Source organism: Arvicola amphibius, chromosome 8 (genome assembly GCF_903992535.2).
Source record: "Arvicola amphibius chromosome 8, mArvAmp1.2, whole genome shotgun sequence".
NCBI classification, from domain to species: Eukaryota; Metazoa; Chordata; class Mammalia; order Rodentia; family Cricetidae; genus Arvicola; species Arvicola amphibius.
The window spans coordinates 102,058,463-102,078,190 of record NC_052054.1 but is presented as its reverse complement, the minus strand read 5'-3'; the positions used below and the strand labels follow the sequence as shown (position 1 = coordinate 102,078,190).

The window sequence follows — 19,728 nt, the reverse complement described above, 5'->3', positions numbered from 1 at the left end:
AGTGTTTTGGAGTTGGGTTCTGTGGTATCTTGACTATTATAACCCCCCCTCAAGTTTCTCACCGAGCCCCTTAGGCCACTAACAGCTCATCCAGGACTAATAGCATAATCAGAAGCCTTAAGATGTGAGAGACAAATTCAACTTCACACACACACACACGTTTTATGTGTTTTTTTATTTGAAATAACCAAATGGACTTATTTCAGTACATTGCAAGATTATTTGGATACTATCATTTCATATTCATTATTTCATAACAGTTTGTTGTACAAGTCAATTTTACATTCTATATTTATTTATTTATACTTTATTGTATGCATACAGCTGTTTAACCTGCAAGGGTATCTGTGCCCCTAGAGTATGCTCGGTCCCTTCAGAGTCCAGAAGAGAGTATCAGATGTCATGGAACTGGAGTTACAGATGACTGAGCTGCCACCTGGGTGCTGGGAATTGAATCAGTGCTCCTGTGGCCCTTGGAAGAGCAGCCAGCGTTCTCAACCAGTGAGTAATCTCTTTTGCCCCCACATTAGGTGTTTTCATTTGAATCGTCTTGAGGCTATTTCATATCTGCAAATATATATTACAGATTTTAGTGAATAATGAGAGGGCAGTGAGCAGTTACTTTTACATTTATTTATTTAGTTTGTGTGTGTAGTTTAGATGAAACCTTGGGAATCTGGCCTCTGCCTGTGGGTACTGGGAATCGAACTCAAACCATCCATCTTGGCTGCAAACGTCTTGCTGATTGAGCCACCTCTCTGGCTCAGCAAGCAGTTTTATTTAAAGCTTCACAATGTCAAGCATTTGATGGAGCACCACTGGTTCTGCAGAGCGCCCCCTATGGACTACATAAGTAATGGCATCTGCTTAGAGCTGTTGGGGTTTTGTGGTTCCAGACCGCCTAAGAATCCTGGACCACCCTTCTCCTGGGACCACAAAAGGCAGAGACGTAGGCTTCATTTATGTCTACAGCTGGACAAGAACAATAGTCTCCATTTCCTTTTGATTCGAAACGTCTAGGCCACAAGGGAGGACTGTATCAAAACCCCCCTCCGTGATTGCACAAGGCGTATAAAACGCCAGATTTCGGATGTGCCTTTAGAACACCCACTTAATTCCTTATAAATTCAATGTAAGGTTCTCCTGGGCAGGTCTTGGAATCAGATAAGAAACTTCTGTCGTCTGGGCCTGTACCTCTTGGATGGGCAGCTGACCTCACCCAGGCTCTGCCGTTCCACCTGCGTAATGGGCCAGACTTCCGGCTTGCTCCCCAGCCTCCGGATTGTGTCACTAGCTGGGGATAATTAGTACAGTCGTTGGGTCACGGGTTGTCCTGCGCACTGTATTGCGTCTGTCCCGCGCTTTGGCCAGGAGCCTGTCCACAGCGGCTTCTGCTGAACGTCCTAAGCCAGGATAGGGCTTGCAGAGTGCTGGGTGCTCCCCAAGTCAGTGTGAGGGCAGTTTCTCAAGGCCTCACAAAACGTAGCACAGGCCACCAAAAGGTCCAGGATACAGCCTGGTATTTAACCGCCCACGACGCCTCGGGGCTGGGGGTGGATGGGCTGGGGAGTGGCCCCGAAGCTCCGCCTCTGGGCCGGCGCATCCTCTGAAGGAGACACAGGCACTGAGGTTTTTCCAGCCCCGGGAGCGGCCCCTGCTGTCTGCTCTTGTCACCAAGCCTAGCAACGACTGAACGCAAGTCACTGCCTTCCCGGGGTGATGACTTCTATGTTCTGGTATTCGTTTAAAACAACAGCTCTGCAAACTCTAAAGGTGCTAAACCTCAAACTCATCCCTCTTAGGGCTAGGGAACGGGCACCCCGTGCTCTTTGGACACTTGCTGTGCTCCACACTCGGTCTCCCCAGGGCCACCACCTCAATGCCACCCTCCCGGTTTCGAAAACCTGGGGGGAGGAGGGAAAACGGGCGTGAGTGGAGCGAGGGACGGGGCCGGAGGACCTTGGCAGGATCCGTGATGATCTCGCCCACTTTCCTCCCTAGGCCATTTTGTGGGCCACGTGAGCCTGGCTCGAGTGCGCCCCCTGCCAGCCGCGGTGGGAATCAGCCCTCAGGGAGTCAAGGGGAGGAGGGCTCGGCCCCCATGCTGGGCACTTGGATCTGTGAACAGCTCAGGCTTCGTTTCCACACGAACATAAATCTCTGCTCTCTTCCTCGGCTTTTCTTTTCCTCTTTCTTTCTTCTTCTTTCTTCCGTCTTCTTCTCCCCCCTCCTCTTCCATCTTCTTCTTCTTTCTTCTTCTTCTTCTTCTTTTTTTTTTTTTTTTAGAAAGGAGCAAACATTCCAGTTTTAATGCACCTCAATTATCTCGTTTACACGACGTAAAATGTTTCTCTTTAACTCATTTCAATCTAGTAAATATGCTTCAGCAAGTAGCTAATTTTTCAGGGATGGCTTTGCCTCGCTATTTGCATATAAAGCGCTTTGGGGCCTAGTCTGTGTGTGGTGGGGTCGCTAGCAGTGGAGCCTCCTCCTCCAGGTAGGGCTCCTGGATTTGGCTTCAAAAAGGCACTGTGTCTGGTTGGAGTGTCTGGGGAGCATTAGCGGCTCTCTCCCTTCCCCCAGTGAGGCCTCTGGCCCTGGCCAGGACGCATCCCGAGGAGAAGGCGCCTCCCCCTCTGGGTGCCACGAGGGGAGTGAGGGTCGGAGACACATTTATCCTCAAGTGCGTTTATTAAATCGCATCTGGAGATGGATGGAGGTGGATAGCAGAGAGGAAATCACAGGGCTCAGTTGAGCAATCTTCTGGCTTTAAATTCCGAATAAAAGTCTGGAATATTCCCGGGTCAGAGGGGCACCGTCTCATTAAAACCACTCTCGTCCCGAAACTGCAATGCAGGCATTAAAGTGCAGTATTTTTCAATTAGAGCTGACGAATTCAATCAAAATTCCATAGATTAGGATGAAATGAGGCATGGGTCATTTACAGGGGAATTTAATTGCCGAGCCATTAGACAAATAGTATATTTGCCATTCCCGCGTTATCCATCATTTTCGACATCAATACCGGGGCCGCATCTCCCCGTCCCGCGGCCGCCCGGCGTCGGCTGTAAACACTCCCTTCCCCATATCTTCTGATTATATCTGATTTCATTTAGGGCCATGGGGGATTATAAATGTTCACGCAATCAAGTTCATTAGGACTTCAAATCGCATTTCGGTTTGGGGTGGCTCCGCCGCCGTGCTCGGAGCTCTTCCCAGCCCCGGCGCAAAGCTCGCTGTCATCCTCTGCAGACGCAAGCACCGCGTTCTTTTGTCTTCCGACGCCCGGTTCCCGAGGCCTGGGCGCAGCTGGGACACCCCGCCGCACAGATCGGGACTACAGGAGGGTGGGCTGGCCCCTGCACCCCAGGCTCTAAGGCAGGGGTTCGGCAGGCTTTGGGAGATACCCTCCCCGACCCCGGTGGTCTGGGGTGCTCAGGAAGGCAACGCCTGGATTGCGAGATCAGAGAGCTCCCCGAGTGTTCGCGGACCTCGAGTGGGTGCAAAGCTCTGCTTCCCCAGCCTCAGCTGGCGCCGCGGGGAGCGGATGGAGCTCTCGGGTCCTGAGTCCCAGCGCCACAGGCCTCTGGACAGCCCCGGGGACTGACACTGGGGACCCCCTGGATAGCCTAGTTTCTTACACTCCAAGGACTCGGGGTGGGGGCGGTACCCAGCCAAGCTATTCTCTGTTCCTATTAGCAAACCTGGGAGACAAAGGAGGAGGCTCTCCAGCGACAAGAAAGGCTCAAGACATCCCTTCCAGCGCAGTTGAAAAATAATAGCTTAATATTAACTGCTTCTCATAAAAATATACTTTCACAGAGATACAGTTACAAGAAGAAACCCCTCATTTTATCCTCGTGTTTTGTGCTCATCGCTGTTAGCTGCCTCAGTAATTTAATTGGAATAGAACGTGAGAAATGTGTCATTTCTGAGGAACTTATGCATCACTTCCTAGAAATCTCATTGTGTTAACTAGAAGCCTACTGCGTTCTGTTTAGAAGCCGTAATCACATTTTTATGTGTCTGTATTACTCGTTAATGTGACCTCCTGTCTTTAGCAGATTAATACAAATGTTCTCTTCATAAGAACTGCACCAAACTCCGGCTTACATCAGAGACACGGAAACCCCGTTTTTCAGACTCTCCAACTTTTCTTCAGAACAGGGGTAGAGGAAATCGGAAGAAGGGGGGGGGGAGTGCCTACCAAATGAATAATTACACACCAAATTAAAACCCTGCATTAAACCCACTCAGCAGCAATACTGCATTCTCAATCCTGTTTATTGCTTACAAATTGCATTACAAAGGAATCTACTCTTTTTATTGGCGTGATTAAGCAAAGAGTCTTAGGACTGCAGAAACATGAGGCTGGGGGATTGCGTGGAGGCTGCAATGGTGAATATGTATAATTTTGCTAAAGCTCACGTTTAACACACAAATGAGGATCGGGCTGTCATTATGACACCATAAAAAAAAGTCAGCTGAAAATCGTATTTATTTATAAACACCTCGCCTGTACAACGTGCATATTTAATACAAAGGAAGCAAACAGTTCCACAATCGATACTTTAATTACTGATTTTTTTACTACCCCCTGCGATTCTTTATGAATCTATCGTTTTTTTCCCTCGTGCTCTCTTCCCTTTAGCAGGTGGGCTAAAACCCTCGGTGTTTTCTTCCTGTCTCCACTGTGGGCGGAGCAGGCCGGAGGGCCAGGGTGAGAGCGTTTGCTAATGGCGCCACCTGCAGGACTCGACGAGAAGGACTTTCTCCACCCCTGTAATATTTCACAGGGCTCAAGGCTCATCTCAGGCTTCTTGCAGCAATTCAATGAAAACAATTGAATGTTTGCGTCATCACAGAAAGACCCGAACATTCACGACAAATCCTAGAGTTTTCAGAATATTTTGATGCCGGTAAACGATGCTTAAGCAGCAGCGTTAAGATGGAGCGTCGACTAGAATGGGAACGCCTTGATTTTGCAGCTTCACATGGCAGATTTTCTGAAAGGAATACATTTATTTATTTTATATTTTGGGTTTTTTTTTGAGGTGGGGTTTCTCTATGCAGTCCTGGCTGTTCCGGATTTCTCTCTGTAGACCAGACGGGTCTCAAACTCAAAGATCTACCTGTCTCTGCTGCCTCCAGACTGCTGGGATTAAAGGCACTCACCACCACCGCCCAGCTGGAATAAATTATCTTTTAAAAGTTATTTTATTTTTAATTATGTGTAAGTGTGGTGTCTGTGCATGTGTGAGAAAAGATGGCCCTGGAGTCTCGGAAGAGAACCTGGGATCCCTTGGAGGTATAGGCAGTTGTGAGCCACCAGACATGGGTTCTGGGGACTGAACTCAGTTCCTCTACAAGAACAGTATGTACTTGACTGCTCAGTCATCTCTCCATCCCTAATTTATCTTTGAAACAATGGGATACAAGAGGCAATATTCCCAGTCTATCACGTGGTCTGGAACAGACTTTAAGAGTCAAAGAACACTTAGCATCCTAGATTCTAGCAGCTGAACAACTTGTTAGGTGCCCGTGGGGGACTGGCAAGGCTGGGTGGCTGGAGCCACCCGGATGGTGTTCCTGGAGCGGGTAAGTGTTCTCTGCAGAAGCTTGGCAACCTGAGCAGGCGCCTGAGGGCTAACTCAGAGATTAGAAATTTGATTATACACACTTGCAGAGATTAGCAGGCCCCTTTAGATCCAGAGAGCCCACGCTTTTCATTTCTCTGCAGATCACGTGGAATCCATGATTGTTACCTGACTTTAAATTAAACCGACCCAACACACACACACACACACACACACACACACACACGATGCCTCAATGCTGCACCCAGAATTTCAAATGAACATGTCTCATAGCGCCTGCTTGTGTACTAATTGTTCCCGGGCTCTGGACTGTGTCGAGGTCCAGCTGTGACCATTTCCCTCTGTCCAGGGCATGGCTACATCTGCAGAGGCCACCTCCTCGGGGCTAATGGCAGCGGAGAACCTTGCCTGTGTGTTTCTAAATTCAGTGTGGTCAGATTTCATGGAGCAAAGAGGCACACTTGATGCAAGTAGGGGAAAGATATTCCTTCCCCCTCCTTTTTATACAAAGTAGTGGGTGAAAGGATCGCTCTTTTCCGTGTGAATCTGAAACCAAGTAAATATGCTATTTTAAAAAAAAAAAACAATGTTAAGGAGCTAGAGAGATAGATGGCTCATTGGTTGAGATCATGTACTGTTCTTGCAAGGGATCCAAGTTCAATTTTCAGCACCCACATCAGGTTGTTCCTAACTGTACCTCCGGTTCCAGATGATGGGACACCTTCGGTGGTCCATTGTACTGGCACCAGCACAAACATACGTATAATTACACAATAACAGAAGTCATTTGAAATAAAATAAAAACTTCAAAGTTAAGCATATAGAACTGACTTTATGCTCTAGACTCGAGAAAAATCATGCTGATTGTAAAGTGTAACCAAAGAAAAAGAAACAACTTAATAAGGAGGAAAAAAAAAACAGGGCATAATTTATTTGTTGGAGAAGAAGCAAGTCGAACTAGCCTAGACTCACGGGAGCATGGTTTTGGGAGTTTGTCTCCAGCAATCGATAGCCCTCCTTCCTTTCCTTTCTTGTAACAGCCACCAAAAAATTCAGGCCAGTTCTGTTTTGCTAAAACACAGAGCAAATTCCTAGCAGTCGTTAAACTCTGAGAGACCACGAGTGGATTCCGTTTTACGTGGTGATGAGTTAGTGCCAAACAGCCACGGTAGCTATTATGGACTCATACAGTGATGTGTCGTGACACCCGGGAGAGCCTGGATGATTGACAGCTTCTATCCTGACCATCAGCTTGCAGCTGTGACATCATGCTCTTGTGACATCAGGGGGCAGAGTGGAAAACTCCCGCTTGTCTGGAGGGTCCGTTTATCGATGTCACTACTACACATGGGTCGATACCAACCAGGGTGGCTTGGCTGTGGGTTGTAGATGCCATACAGTGAAGTCCCTGCACACCGGGAACGTGGTAGCCCTCATTCAACAGACAGGAGGAGAGAGGTGGCTGGAGGGAGTTGAGCATCAGGGGGCTCAACCTTCCTTACGCTGTGACCCTTTAATACAGTTCGTCGGGTTGGGGTGACCTCCCAAACATAAAATTATTTTTGTTGCTACTTCATAGCTATTTTTGCTACTGTTATGAATCATAATGTAAATATCTGTGTGACTCCTGTGGAGGGGTTGTTTGACACCCCCCGCAAAGGGGTCATGACCCACAGGCAGGTTGAGAACTACTGGCCTGGGACAAGTTGCCCTGCTTTATTTGGCTATGAGGTTCATAGAAAGCAGGACAAACACCGGGTCTGCCTGCCTGACGATGCAGCCCACCCCAGGCTCCAGTGGACTTTCAAGATGCTCAGTTAAATAAGTGGACAAATGTCAGAAGGGAAATAAAACAAAACCCGCGCCCGGGGCCAAGCTGAAAACCGCGGATGTTTGTGTACGGTCGGGAGCCTCGTGTGTTGTGGGGACGCCGAAGGACGCCACAGCTCTGGGAAGCCAGAGCTACAGATCCCTCAGAAAACAGAGGCTGAAGGCGGAGCTGCTGTCTGACCCAGCAGCCCCACTGCCAGATACCATCAGCTTGACAAGCTGTAGAATCAACTAGATGTGTCTGGGAGGGAGTTCCTGACTGAGTGCCGGTGGGAAGGGCTCAGGCTAACGTGAGTGGCGCCCTCCCTCGGGCTGGGGTCCTGGATCAAATGGAAAGGAGAAAGTGGGCTGCGTGACAGTGACCACGTCTCTGCTGCCTGAGTGCAGATGAGATGTGAACACCCCCGCCCCCTCCCCCCCACAGAATGTATCCCCTCCAACCGTGAATCAAATAAGCCTTTTCTTCCTTAAATGACTTCTTGTCAGGTATCCAACAAGAACTCTTGAGGGGCAGCGGGTGGAGTGGGGGGAGGGTATCGTGATAATTTAGGGATACGCCTGGAGCACTTTCTCAGGTGAGCTGGGATGGAGAGGGTGGTTGAGAAAATGGCCACAGAGACAAGCACAGGTTCTCATTTTTCAGAATTTAATGCAGCCTGGGCTTCCAAGTTGCTGCTGGTGTTGAGCCCTTTCCTCTGCTTCCTTTTATTGTTTGTATGGACAGAAGGAAGCATCCATCCATTTCTTTATCTAGGCTGGATTCTGGGCCTCAGTGAGACTTAGACCAGCCGTGAAGTGGCACAGATGACTGGAGAAATCCAAGCACTCAGAGCACTTCAGATGGCCAGATTCTAGCTCTTCATAGACCACCTCACCATCTCTAACCTAGTTAGAGGGACCTTACCATCTCTCTAACCTAGTTAGAGGCATCTCTAACCTAGTTAGAAGGGTCCATGTAAGTGAATTGCACTTGACTTCTTCTTCTTCTTCCTCTTCTTCCTCTTCTTCTTCTTCTTCTTCTTCTTCTTCTTCTTCTTCTTCTTCTTCTTCTTCTTCTTCTTCTTCTTCTTTTGTTTTTTCGAGACAGGGTTTCTCTGTAGCTTTGGAGCCTTGTCCTGGAACTAGCTCTTGTAGACCAGGCTGGCCTCGAACTCACAGAGATCCGCCTGTGTCTGCCTCCCGAGTGCTAGGATTAAAGCTGTGCGCCATCACCACCGGGCTGCGGTTGACTTCTTTGAAGTAACTCTTTATGCTGCTTTGTGAGGGTGCCTGGGTGGGAATCCATCCATCACTAGGCTGGCACCATGGGCTGTTTGTCAGGGCAAAGCAATCTTCCCAGTTCCTCTCAGGACTGCAATTCCTCTCCTACTCTGGTTCTTCACATCTGTTCGATGAAGTTCGGATTCCTTGGAGGCACAGACCAAGGCCTCTTGGTCTGTCTGTCCCCAGATCTCTCCAGAACTACCTACTTCCAGCTGCCCATGTATGGGGCCCTTTCCTTGGAGAGGATGCACCCCTCTTCCTCCCTTGTGCCCAGCACTTTCCCGCACTCCTGCCTTTGAGTTTTCCTTGAACGAACAGCGGGGACTCCTGGAAGTCTATATAGGAGGTCTGGTGGAGCGCCATCAGTCTGGAACACAGTCTTGAAGCAGTGTTAGCCCTTTGTTAGACCAATTGCCCTTCTCAAAGGGCAGCATGAGGACAGGTCATCCAAAGGAGCTGGATGCAGTCTTGCCACTCCTTTGGAAGGGCTACTGTGACGACATGTGGCCGACCACCATGGCCCATCCCAGGGATCCTACTGGGTCCCTGTTTTTACTTTCATTGTGGGCTTTACTGAGACATCCCACATTGCAGGGCTGAACTTCGTTCAGGCACTGTCACAATAGAAGCGTGTGCCCAACCCTTTCTGAGGGTCACCTCACACCGTCTCATTTTGGCTATAATTAGAAAGAAAAGGGGTTGCTCTACTTATCTTTATTTATTTATTTTATATGCATGTGTGAGGGTGTTGGATCTCATGGAACTGGAGTCACAGACAGTTGTGAGCTGCCATGTGGGTGCTGGGAATCAAACCCTGGTCCTCTAGAAGAGGAGTCAGTGCTCTTAACGGCTGAACCATCTCTCCAGCCCCTCTACTTATCTTTAGAAGATGGCCAGGAAGATTCTTGCTTTAAAATGCTGGCTATGGAACGGTTCAGTGGTAGAGCCCTTGCCTAGGGCACCAGAGGCCCTGGATTCCATCCCCAGCATGAGAGAGAGGAGGGGGAGAAATAAGATAAGGCCACCATTGCCACTGAGTAGACGGTGCAGTCTTTACTGTTCCAGGAAGGGGGTGCTCACCATGCCACAGGGACCGCCCAGGAGGCATTCGGCTTGGTCAGGAGGTGGGAGACGTGGGGTTAACAAGGAAGGACAAACAGGCCTTTATCACTGCCATAGTTGCCTCTCCCTCCCTCCCTCCCTCCCTCCCTCCCTCCCTCCCTCCCTCCCTCCCTCCCTCCCTCTCTTCCTTTCTGAGACAGCATCTCTCTGTGTGACCCTGACTGTCCTGCAACTCACTCTGTTGACCAGGCTTGTCTTGAACTCAGAGATTCACCTGCCTCTACCTCCCTAGTACTGAGTGTACCAATGCCACCTGGTCAAGATTTCTTTCTAGGTGTCTGGCTGCTGGTCATGGAGAGGTCACGGCAGAGCAGGGGTCCTAAGTGAGAATCTAACAAAGGCAGGGGTCACATGTGGACTCTGCTGGGAGGGCTAGTTTGCACAGGGCAAGCGTGGTCAGCAGAGTTTCTTTTTCTCTCTAGGGATTGGTTTGCCATGGGTGGGGTTGTCCCCTGGGGTTAGCAAGGCCTCCGACGTTGAAGCAACAGAGCAAAGAACGTTGAGAGCTAAGTGAGCGGAGGCCTCGCTGTCTGGACATTTCGTGTGCTTTTCCTGGCATCTGGCTTCCGGCATCATTCATTGGAGCTGGATTGACAAGGGTTGAAAGAGGGTTTCAGGCAGAAGACTCCTACATGATAAAGGCCTGGCTTACCACCCTCCGGTGTCCTGAGAGTGCCCGGCTCTCATGTGTTTGCAAGCACGATGGCCCCCACAAAGGTACACCTGACCCTGGAGCAAGTGTCCTCCTAGCGGGGGTCTGCTATGCTCTGGGCACAGTTCCCTTCGAGGTGGCTGGCTCCAGGAGGGTTGGGCAGCCTCTCCTAAAAGCCCAGGGAGGAAGCGGCCATGCTGCTGACTCACAGGGGCCGGAGACATACCTTGGAAACTACTCAGACATTTTAGTCTGACTCTGGCTTCGGGTACTTTCTGACAGCAACTAGCCTGCCGCTGACCATGTGCTTCTCACAGACAACCAGGAGACAGGATTCTCCCAATAGAAAAGTTTAACATTTATTTACACATGTGTATGCGGTGCCCATAGAGGCCAGAAGATGTAGTAAGGCCACTTGTTTGTCCAGGCTGCCTAGAACCAAAATAATCACACAAAAACTGTATTAATTAAATCAAAATAATCACACAGAAATGTAATAATTAAATCACTGCTTACCTATTAGCTCTAACGTCTTATTGGTTAGCTCTTACATTTTAATTTAACCCATTTTTAGTAATCTGTGTAATGCCATGTGGCTGTGGATTACCTGATAAAGTTCCATCTGGCTCTAGGGGGGGCTACATGGCTTCTCTCTGGCTCCACCCTTCTTTTTCCCAGCATTCGGTTTAGTTTTCCCCGCCTAGCTCTGTTCCCCTATAGCTCTGCTATAGGCCCAAGGCAGTTCCTTTATTAACCAATAGTAATCACAGCATGCAGAGGGAAATCCCACATCACCCAGGGGGCCCTAGATCCCCTGAACTGGAGTTAGGGATGGTTGTGAGTGCTGGGAAATGAACCCAGGTCCTCTGTAAGAGCAGACAATGCTCTTAATTGCCTGTTCATCTCTCCAGCTCCAATAACAGAGACGGTTTTATTTCCAGTTCCATTTCAGAGTGAACTTAAGGCTTGTGAGTCTGTGCCTCCCCGGGTCACTTGAGAGATGGGGGGGCTGGATGTGCACCCCCAGCATGCTGTTCCTTGCGGTGACCTCTGCAGAAAGACAAAGAAGCAGAGAAGAAGCCTGGGCTCCAAGGCTGTGGTTTCAACGCAAAACACCCTCAGGCTCCAAAAGCAGATACTTTTGCAGGGGCTCAGGTAAGGGCAGCTGGGGCACAAGGTGAAAGCACTTCTTGCCGAAGAGTTTTCGGATGGTGCTGCGGCACAGGTGCTGCAGGCAGCGCGGGGTGTGCGCCAAGGCGAAGAAGGACCTGTAGAAAGGCTCGTGCCTCTAGAAGGGAAGGAGAGGAAGAGAAGATGAGGCAGTGTCTGGAGCTAACAGACAGTCTTCCCTGCAGGAACACTGAGGGCTCATGCTATCCTGTGACACCGCAGAGGTCACCTGAGACCTGGCCTACACTCCGAGGGTTGATATGGTTTTCCAAAATGAAGCTCCCACTGTGGCAGAGGGACACAGCTGGGAATGATTTCCTCCAATCCCTTTCTGCCCTGACCCTGGCACAGCAGTCCTGAAGCTCCAGGGGTGGCCCCCACCAATCCGAAGCAGGTTAGGCACGCTGTCTCTCTGCAGCAATGGGCTCAGGAGCCCCGCCAAAGTCCACAAACTCAATGGCTGTGCTAGGAACTCACTAACACAAGCCATGAGAGCCCTGAGAACGTTCTCTGGGAGCTTCTGGAAGTGAGCGTTCTCCCTCTTTGTGATCAATCATCACCTGAGGATTCTGCCATGTGAGGATGTATGTTGTGCTCACAGGAGTGCAGGTCACATGTCATGATCTGCATCTCCCCTACACATAGCGGAGGAGGGGGACGGGGAACCAGCGGCTTTCCTGCCCCCTTCCTTTCTTGCATGATGGCTCCCTGCGCCCCAGCGCTCTTCAAGCCATCATGGGGAGGCTGTTTGCTCCTCATGGCCGATAGCACTTCACAACTGCCCCTTGGTGTCCACAGAGGACTGGTTCCACAACTGCTAAGGGTAACCTTCACGGATGGGCCAGTCTCTTATGCTAGACATATACAATCCTCTAGATTACCCATAAGGCAACAATGTAAATGCTACCTAGAGGGGTCGTGGCATGCTGTGATGTTTAGAGAATAATAACATGTGATGAAGGTCTGTGTATTGGGGGAGGGGGGACCCAATTCACACCCAATATTTTGGACATGTGGTTTGTTGACTCTATAGGGGCGGTGCCCTCAGATCGCAGCCCAACCTCCCTGTCTTTCCTCTTAGGGTCTCACTTCCTGGGTTTGAAGATACAACCCCAGACAGAGGTGGGAGAGGGACTGAGTTCTGGAGCATGGGGTGGGGGGAAGGGCCACTTCTCACCTGGTATACTTCTTCAGGAACCACCTCCAGCCAGGACTCAGAAACACGCAGCCGAGCGTAGGAGTTGAACAAAACTTCGACGACAGCGGGCACCTGTGCACAGGTCCTCAGCACCTGGGGGGAAGTGGGGAGGCACGATGCAGGGCTTGAGGCGCAAGGGGAGACCGCCATGAGATGCAGGCACGGTCTGGCATTTTATTCTACCGCCCCCTGACTCTGTGACCTCAAAGGCCGGAGTCACACCACACAGAGTCAGGGAAGAAACCCACCAGGAGGCAGTGGCTCTTCCGGGAGGCTCATGTCCCCCGGATGGCTATCTGTGGAGTCAGGGCGGGGCTTAGGAGTCAGGTTTGGGGGGCGTGGTCTGGCGGGGATGTTTATGGGTGACTGTTCTCTGCCTCTGCAGAGCTGCTCAGAGCAAAGGAAAGCAGTTCTGGGAGCAGCGTGGCCTGAGGATTGTATCCCCAATTCCCACCGCAATTTTTTTTTAGTGTCAGAAAAGTAAGAACAGAGGGGGAAGAACTGTTTTACTGTTGACTTTCCACCTGGTGTGGCCCCTGCATTTCCTTTCACAATTCCCACAGACAAAATATTCTTTTTATTTACTTTTAAATATTTAGTTTTATTTTGACTGTGTGTCTGTGTCTATGTGGGAGTATATGCATATTTTAGCCAGGCAGTGATGGAACACATCTTTAATTCTAGCTCTTGAGAGGTAGAGGCAGGCAGATTTCTGTGGGTTCAAGGCCAGCCTGGTCTACATAGTGAGCGGCCAGACAGCCAGGGCTACACAGTGAGGCCCTGTCTCAAAAAAAAAAAAAAAAAAAAAAAAAAAAAAAAAAAAAATTTCCTTTTACTTATGTATATGTGTGTACTTAGACGGGCCAATGTGCCCCATGTGCGTGTTTGAGGAACCCAGAAGCGTGCATCTGATGGCCTGGAAGGGGGGCTATAGGGGATTGTGAGGAGTGCAACGTGGGAGCTGGGAACTGAACCTGGGTCCTCTTGAAGAATAACAAGTACTATTTTCTGGGTAGATAAGCATTCTTTTTCAGCTAGTCTTCTTTCATCTTTGATATTAATGTTTCTTATCTTTTTTTAATCTTATTACGTTGGCTCTAGTCTTTCATTTAATGTTAATGACATTGATAGTTGGCACAATCGTCTTAAGTCTAATTTTTTTTTTTTTAGTTTTTCGAGACATCTTCTGTAGCTTTTCGATACTGTCCTGGAACTAACTCTTGTAGCCCAGGTTGGCCTCGAACTCACAGAGATCCGCCTGCCTCTGCCTCCCGAGTGCTGGGATTAAAGGCATGCGCCACCGCACCTGGCCTCCTTTAGAGTATATTTTTAGGATGCAAATCCAGGCCCCAAAACAGACAAGGGCCGTGCTGTGGAGCTACACTTCAAGCAGGTGACAACCCTTGCCTTTGACACTGCCCAAGCTTGGTACTTAGTTACAGGTGACAATTTCACGTTTTCAATTTCTTCTACTGTTATTAGCATATTTCATTCTATGACCTATATTTTCTGGGTAAACAGTCTCCACTTTGGAGAGGTGTAGTGAAGAGGTGTGGGAGACCAAAAAGAACTTCAAGACTGAAGAACGCCTTCAGTCACTACGCCCTGTAAGGAGTCTGCTCTATAACCCGGGGGCAGGGGTTTTCAGGCATCTGAGTGGAGGAGCGGTGGGACTGACGTCACTGAGGGCTGAGTGGTGAGGACAGAGTCCCGGGAGAGGCCGCAGCCAGTGGTCCACACTCAGGTGGCAGTCGTTGGCAAGGAAAGAGAACTCCATGTTTTCTCATCCTCTTGATGGCTCTTCCTTAGTCTCCTGGCCTGTTTTCTCATCTCCATTTTTTTTTGTACCAGAGAGGGATGCCCCTCTGTTCATTCCTGTCCCCATTTCTTCTCTCTCATATCTCATGCAGTTTCCTGGCTCTCGATACCATCCCATGCGGCTGGTCCCCAGGCTATTTGAATCTCTTGAACTCCTGGTTTGAATATCCAATGGTTTATTTCAGGTCCCTTCTTTGTTGCGTCCTAGACCGGGTGCGCTGAACTCTTAGTTTCCCCGGGTCACACAGCTCTGCCCTGGCCCTGTCCTTGGCCATCTTAGCTGATGACTCACCTGTCCTCCTGACTCTCAGGCTGGAAGCCTCGAGACCGTCTTTGATTTCCATTGCTTTCATTGTCTACGTTCGGTCGATGCAGAAGCCCCCACAGCTCTGCCTTCAAGGTTCATCGTAAATCAGAGTGCCACCCTAGCCTAAGTGGTGCCTCTCATGTGGGTCACTGGGTCAGCATCCCAACTTGGGCTCCTCTTCTGTTCTCTTCCTTGTGGCAGTGGGGCGGGTCTAGTGAAGCAGTCAAGTGCAGCCACTGCTCTGCAGACATCCCCAACGGCCAAAGTCACAACTGTGTCCCTTAGAGTGTCCCTTTCAAGCCTCCCACCCTCGTCACCTCCGAACACCTTCCTCCACCATGGTCCCCAGCTATTCTACATGGAGCTCAGGGTTCTCCAGTCTCAAGCCACGGACTGACTTTCTCATTTGAATTATGTGTCCCCGGGGCCGGGCCGTGGTGGCGCACGCCTTTAATCCCAGCACTCGGCAACGGCAGGCGGATCTCTGAGTTCGAGGCCAGCCTGGTCTACAAGAGCTAGTTCCAGGACAGGCTCTAGAAACTACAGGGAAACCCTGTCTCGAAAAACCAAATAAATAAATAAATAAATGAATTACGTGTCCCCGGATCTGTGTGCCCGTCCCCAGACCTGCACAGCTGACTTCCTCATTTCTTTGAAGTTTTTGTTCAAAGGCCCCCAACCTGAACTCCCCACTCTGAATTCACTGCTACGTTGCACTCTGCTTCTCCCCACCCCACCCCCCCATGAAAAACATCAGGATAAAACGAAAGTACTAGTGCCAACTCTCATAACAATAACAATAAAATAAAGCCAGGGCGTCCTGAGGGAAGGGTTCGAAGAGCTACATGCTGCCCCAAGATTAGTGGGTATAGGCTCATACAGAAGACATTACTGAAGGGACATTTGCTAATCCCTGTTCGTCCTGCTTCAACTAATATCACCCTTGGTACTAACTCTGAGGCTGAGGATTATTATTTAAAAATACATTCAATTTTCTTAATTAAAAATAGCTGCATTTACTTATTTGTATAGGTATGTGGATGTCTACGTGCCATTGTGTGTGTGTGTGTGTGGTGGTCGGAAGACAACCCGGGTTGCTAGAAGTCAGTTTTCTCCTTCCACTTTATGTGTCTCAGGGGTGGAACCAGGGTCACCAGGCTTGTTGGCAAGAGCCTTTACCTGCCGAGGAACCTTGCTGGCCCATGCAATTCTCCTAACTTGCCCCTTTTGTTCTGAGAGAGGATTTTGCTACCTCTCCTAGGCGAATCTCCAGTTTGCAGTTCCTTGCCTCAGTTTCCCAAATGTGGGATGGCAGGCATGTACCACTGTGCCTCCTTTAATTTATGCTTTTAAGAACATTCTTTATCTGGCCTGTTTCGCTCTCTCCTAGTTCACGATGGTGAGCATGCTCCCCCAGTAGTGCTCGCAATCTCTGGATACGGGACACTCTTCCGGAGAGACACTCTCTGTGCTGTTCGGGCTAACATCCCCTTGGCCTTCTCATGGCAACTTGTGTATTATGTTCACGGCAGAGAATATCTTTCTGCCCTGTTGACTGCAGGCTCCTTGAGGGAATATGGCGCTTTCTGATCTGCTCACCCATTTATCCAAAGTGCCCAGCATCTCGCTGGTACCTGACTAGTGCTCACACATATCTGTTGAATAAATAATGGAACAGAAATACTTTCTTGTCCTTAACAAAAAGGATCAAAGGATGTGTTTTCTGAGCTGCTCAAATCTGAAAATATCTTCTTTCTTTTGACATCAAACGAAAGCCATCTTGGCTCAGACTAATATTCTAGTGTCCAAACTTTAACTTTAAAAAACATGTTAAGGGATTTTCAGCATTCCTAGCCCCCCTGCTTTGCAGAGGGTCTTTTTCTCTGTGAGTATACTATGTGCATGCTTTTCTTCACCCCCAATAAAAGCCAGCCTTCAACTGAAAAATTATGCTGAGGAAGGCTGAGGATGTAGCTTAGTTTGGTAGAGTGCTTGCCTACCATCCAAGAGGCCTTGGTTTCAACCCACACCATCAGACCTCTGGGGTGATGGCACACTCTTGTATTCCCAGTGCTTCCAAGATGGAGGCAGGAGGATCAGATGTTCAAGGTTGTCCTTAACTATTCAGCAAGTTCAAGGTCAATCTTGGCTACATGAGACCCTGTCTCAAAATATAAAGAGAGGATATCTCATTGTCTTTTGCTGATTTTGTAGCAGAGAAATCTGCATCCAGCCTGAATATGATACCCTTAGGAATAACCTGTTTTCTGATTGGACAGCTAGTAAGATTTTTTTCCAAGTGTTTTAAGAACAGTTTTGCTAGAATGTCACAGGTATGTTTTCTGTCAGGTACTTGTCAAAACCACTCATTTAACCTCAAATTAAAAGTTGGCGTAGCTGAATTTTCTTCTATTAAGTCTTTGGGTACGGTTCCCGATCCTGTTGTCCTAGGCTCATCTTGAATTCCGTCACTAACTATTGGTTTGCTTTACACCCCGTCCTTTGCTTCTGCCTCTTTCTCTTCCTCTCCTTCTACCTTATGTGCCTCCGGGAAGGAGTTGACTGAGGTGATGTTGTTTTTTTTTTTTTTTTAAATGTTAATTTATTTATTATGTATACAATATTCTTTCTGTGTGTATGTCTGCAGGCCAGAAGAGGGCACCAGACCTCATTACAGATGGTTGTGAGCCACCATGTGGTTGCCGGGAATTGAACTCAGAACCTTTGGAAGAGCAAGCAATGCTCTTAACCACTGAGCCATCTCTCCAGCCCCAGAGGTGATGTTGTTAAAGTCCAGAGACCATGACTATCTAGGGAGCCTGGGGTAAGTCAGCAGCAACTGTGGGTTGACTGAGGTCTCGAACCAGGAAAGTAGATGCTGAGCCAGGAGGAGACATGATGCTGTGGACTGGCTGCAGGGGTTAAGAAAGAGGGGAGGAGCCGGGCGGTGGTGGCGCATGCCTTTAATCCCAGCACTCGGGAGGCAGAAGCAGGCGGATCTCTGAGTTCGAGGCCAGCCTGGTCTACAAGAGCTAGTTCCAGGACAGGCTCTAGAAACTACAGGGAAACCCTGTCTCAAAAAACAAACAAACAAAAAAAAAACAAAAAAAAAAAAAAAGAAAGAGGGGAGGAAACCTGTCTTCTTTTTCCTCCATGCTCAAATATCCATGGAGCACAGATGGCTGGGCCCTCCCTCCGGTCACTCAGGTGCAGCAGGGAGGGGACCCCATAATGCACAGGCAGTGTGAACAGCACCCCAACTTTAGCTTGCTGGCACCCTTGCTTGTTCCATGTTTCTCTTCATGGCCTTCTGTTGACTCCTCTTAGCCTGTCCATCTTCGCAGATCCCAGAAGCTCCGTCTTCACTCGGCTCTCAGCTTTTCTTCTAGATCATCTGTGGGGACATGCATTTCTTCTCTGTTTCTCGGATGCTGTACTTTTTCTCCTTTTTGCCATCCGCTGACCCTGGGAACCCATCAAGGTTTTATTCTCGTGTGTGTGGTTCATGCACATGAGTACATGGGTGCTCACGCCTGTGCCTGTGCATGCAGAGGCCAGCACAGCGCACTCAGTGTCTTCCTCTGTTGAATTTTGAGTGACTGCCTTGAGACATGGTCTCACTGGACTGGAGGCTTACAGTGTGGGTTGGGGTTAGCTAGCGAGGGTGCTCTAGGGATCTGCCTGCCTCCTTCCCTACCCAGTGCTGGCTGGGGTTACATGCATGCAGCCATGTCTGGCTATCTATCTATCTATCTATCTATCTATCTATCTATCTATCTATCTATCTATCTACCTACCTACCTACCTACCTACCTATCTATCTATCTATCTATCTATCTATCTATCTATCTATCTATCTATCTATCTATCTATCTATCGAAACAGGGTTTCTCTGTAGCTTTGGGTCCTGTCTTGGAACTGGCTCTGTAGACCAGGTTGGCCTCGAACTCACAGAGATCCGCCCGCCTCTGTCTCCTGAGTGCCGGGATTAAAGGTGCGCGCCACCACCGCCGGGCTGTGTATGGCTATTTTTATGTAGGTTCTGAAGATTCGAACTCAGGTCCTCCTGACTGCAGAGCAGGCGCTCCTGGCACTGGGCCACCTCAGCATCTCCTCTTCATTCTTTTTTGATCAGGGTGAGAATGTGTGCAAAGTCTGCCAACCTGTGAGGAAGTCATGGTCCTGTTCTTTGCCTGGGCATCAGAGTGAACTGTGGGTTACGGGGCGCGTGCCCATCTGCTTAGGCCTCTTCCTGGTCTTCTCTTTCGGGGAGAGTCTCCAGGCTGCTCTATCCTGGGCTTCCCCATTCCCACCTCTCTGCTTTGCTGTGTGGTACCCCAGCCGCCTGCCCACTGTTCCTGGCAAGGTCTGCCTGGCTGCCTGAACACTCCCATGCCACCACAGATGGACACTAATTGAGAGGCCACCATGCTAGTGTTGCCCCAGGCTTCCCTTTTCTTTCCCTTCTTTTCTTCTCTTGCTTCTGTCTGCAAAGACATCCTTAAGACGACGGGAACCAGTGCTTTTCCTAGACTTGCCATCATGCCGCCATTGTAACTACGCCCTTCATGTTGTGTATGCCCATGTCTCAGGCGTGGGCATGGAGGTCTGTAGATAACCTAAGAGAGTCTGTTCTCTCTCTACCATGTCGGTCTTGGACGCAGGTTGTCAGGCAGGTTGTTGGCAAACGCCTTTACCCACTGAGCTCTCTCTCATGCCCCACAATGCATCGCCAGAATTATTATCTCTGATCCATTTCTTTCCATGGAGT

At 49.3% G+C, this 19,728-nt stretch overlaps 1 protein-coding gene across 1 annotated transcript in view; it reads right to left on the bottom strand.

Moving 5' to 3' along the window:
- Nucleotides 1–11,566: 11,566 nt before the first annotated feature.
- The window catches only part of Asb18 (ankyrin repeat and SOCS box containing 18), a 64,927-nt gene continuing 56,765 nt past the window's right edge, over nucleotides 11,567–19,728 (bottom strand). The window contains exons 5-6 of the mRNA XM_038340124.1: nucleotides 12,812–12,925; nucleotides 11,567–11,752 (exon numbers count right to left, since the gene is read on the bottom strand). Coding sequence (XP_038196052.1) covers nucleotides 11,567–11,752; nucleotides 12,812–12,925 — 300 coding nt within the window. The remainder of the gene's footprint in view (nucleotides 11,753–12,811; nucleotides 12,926–19,728) is intronic.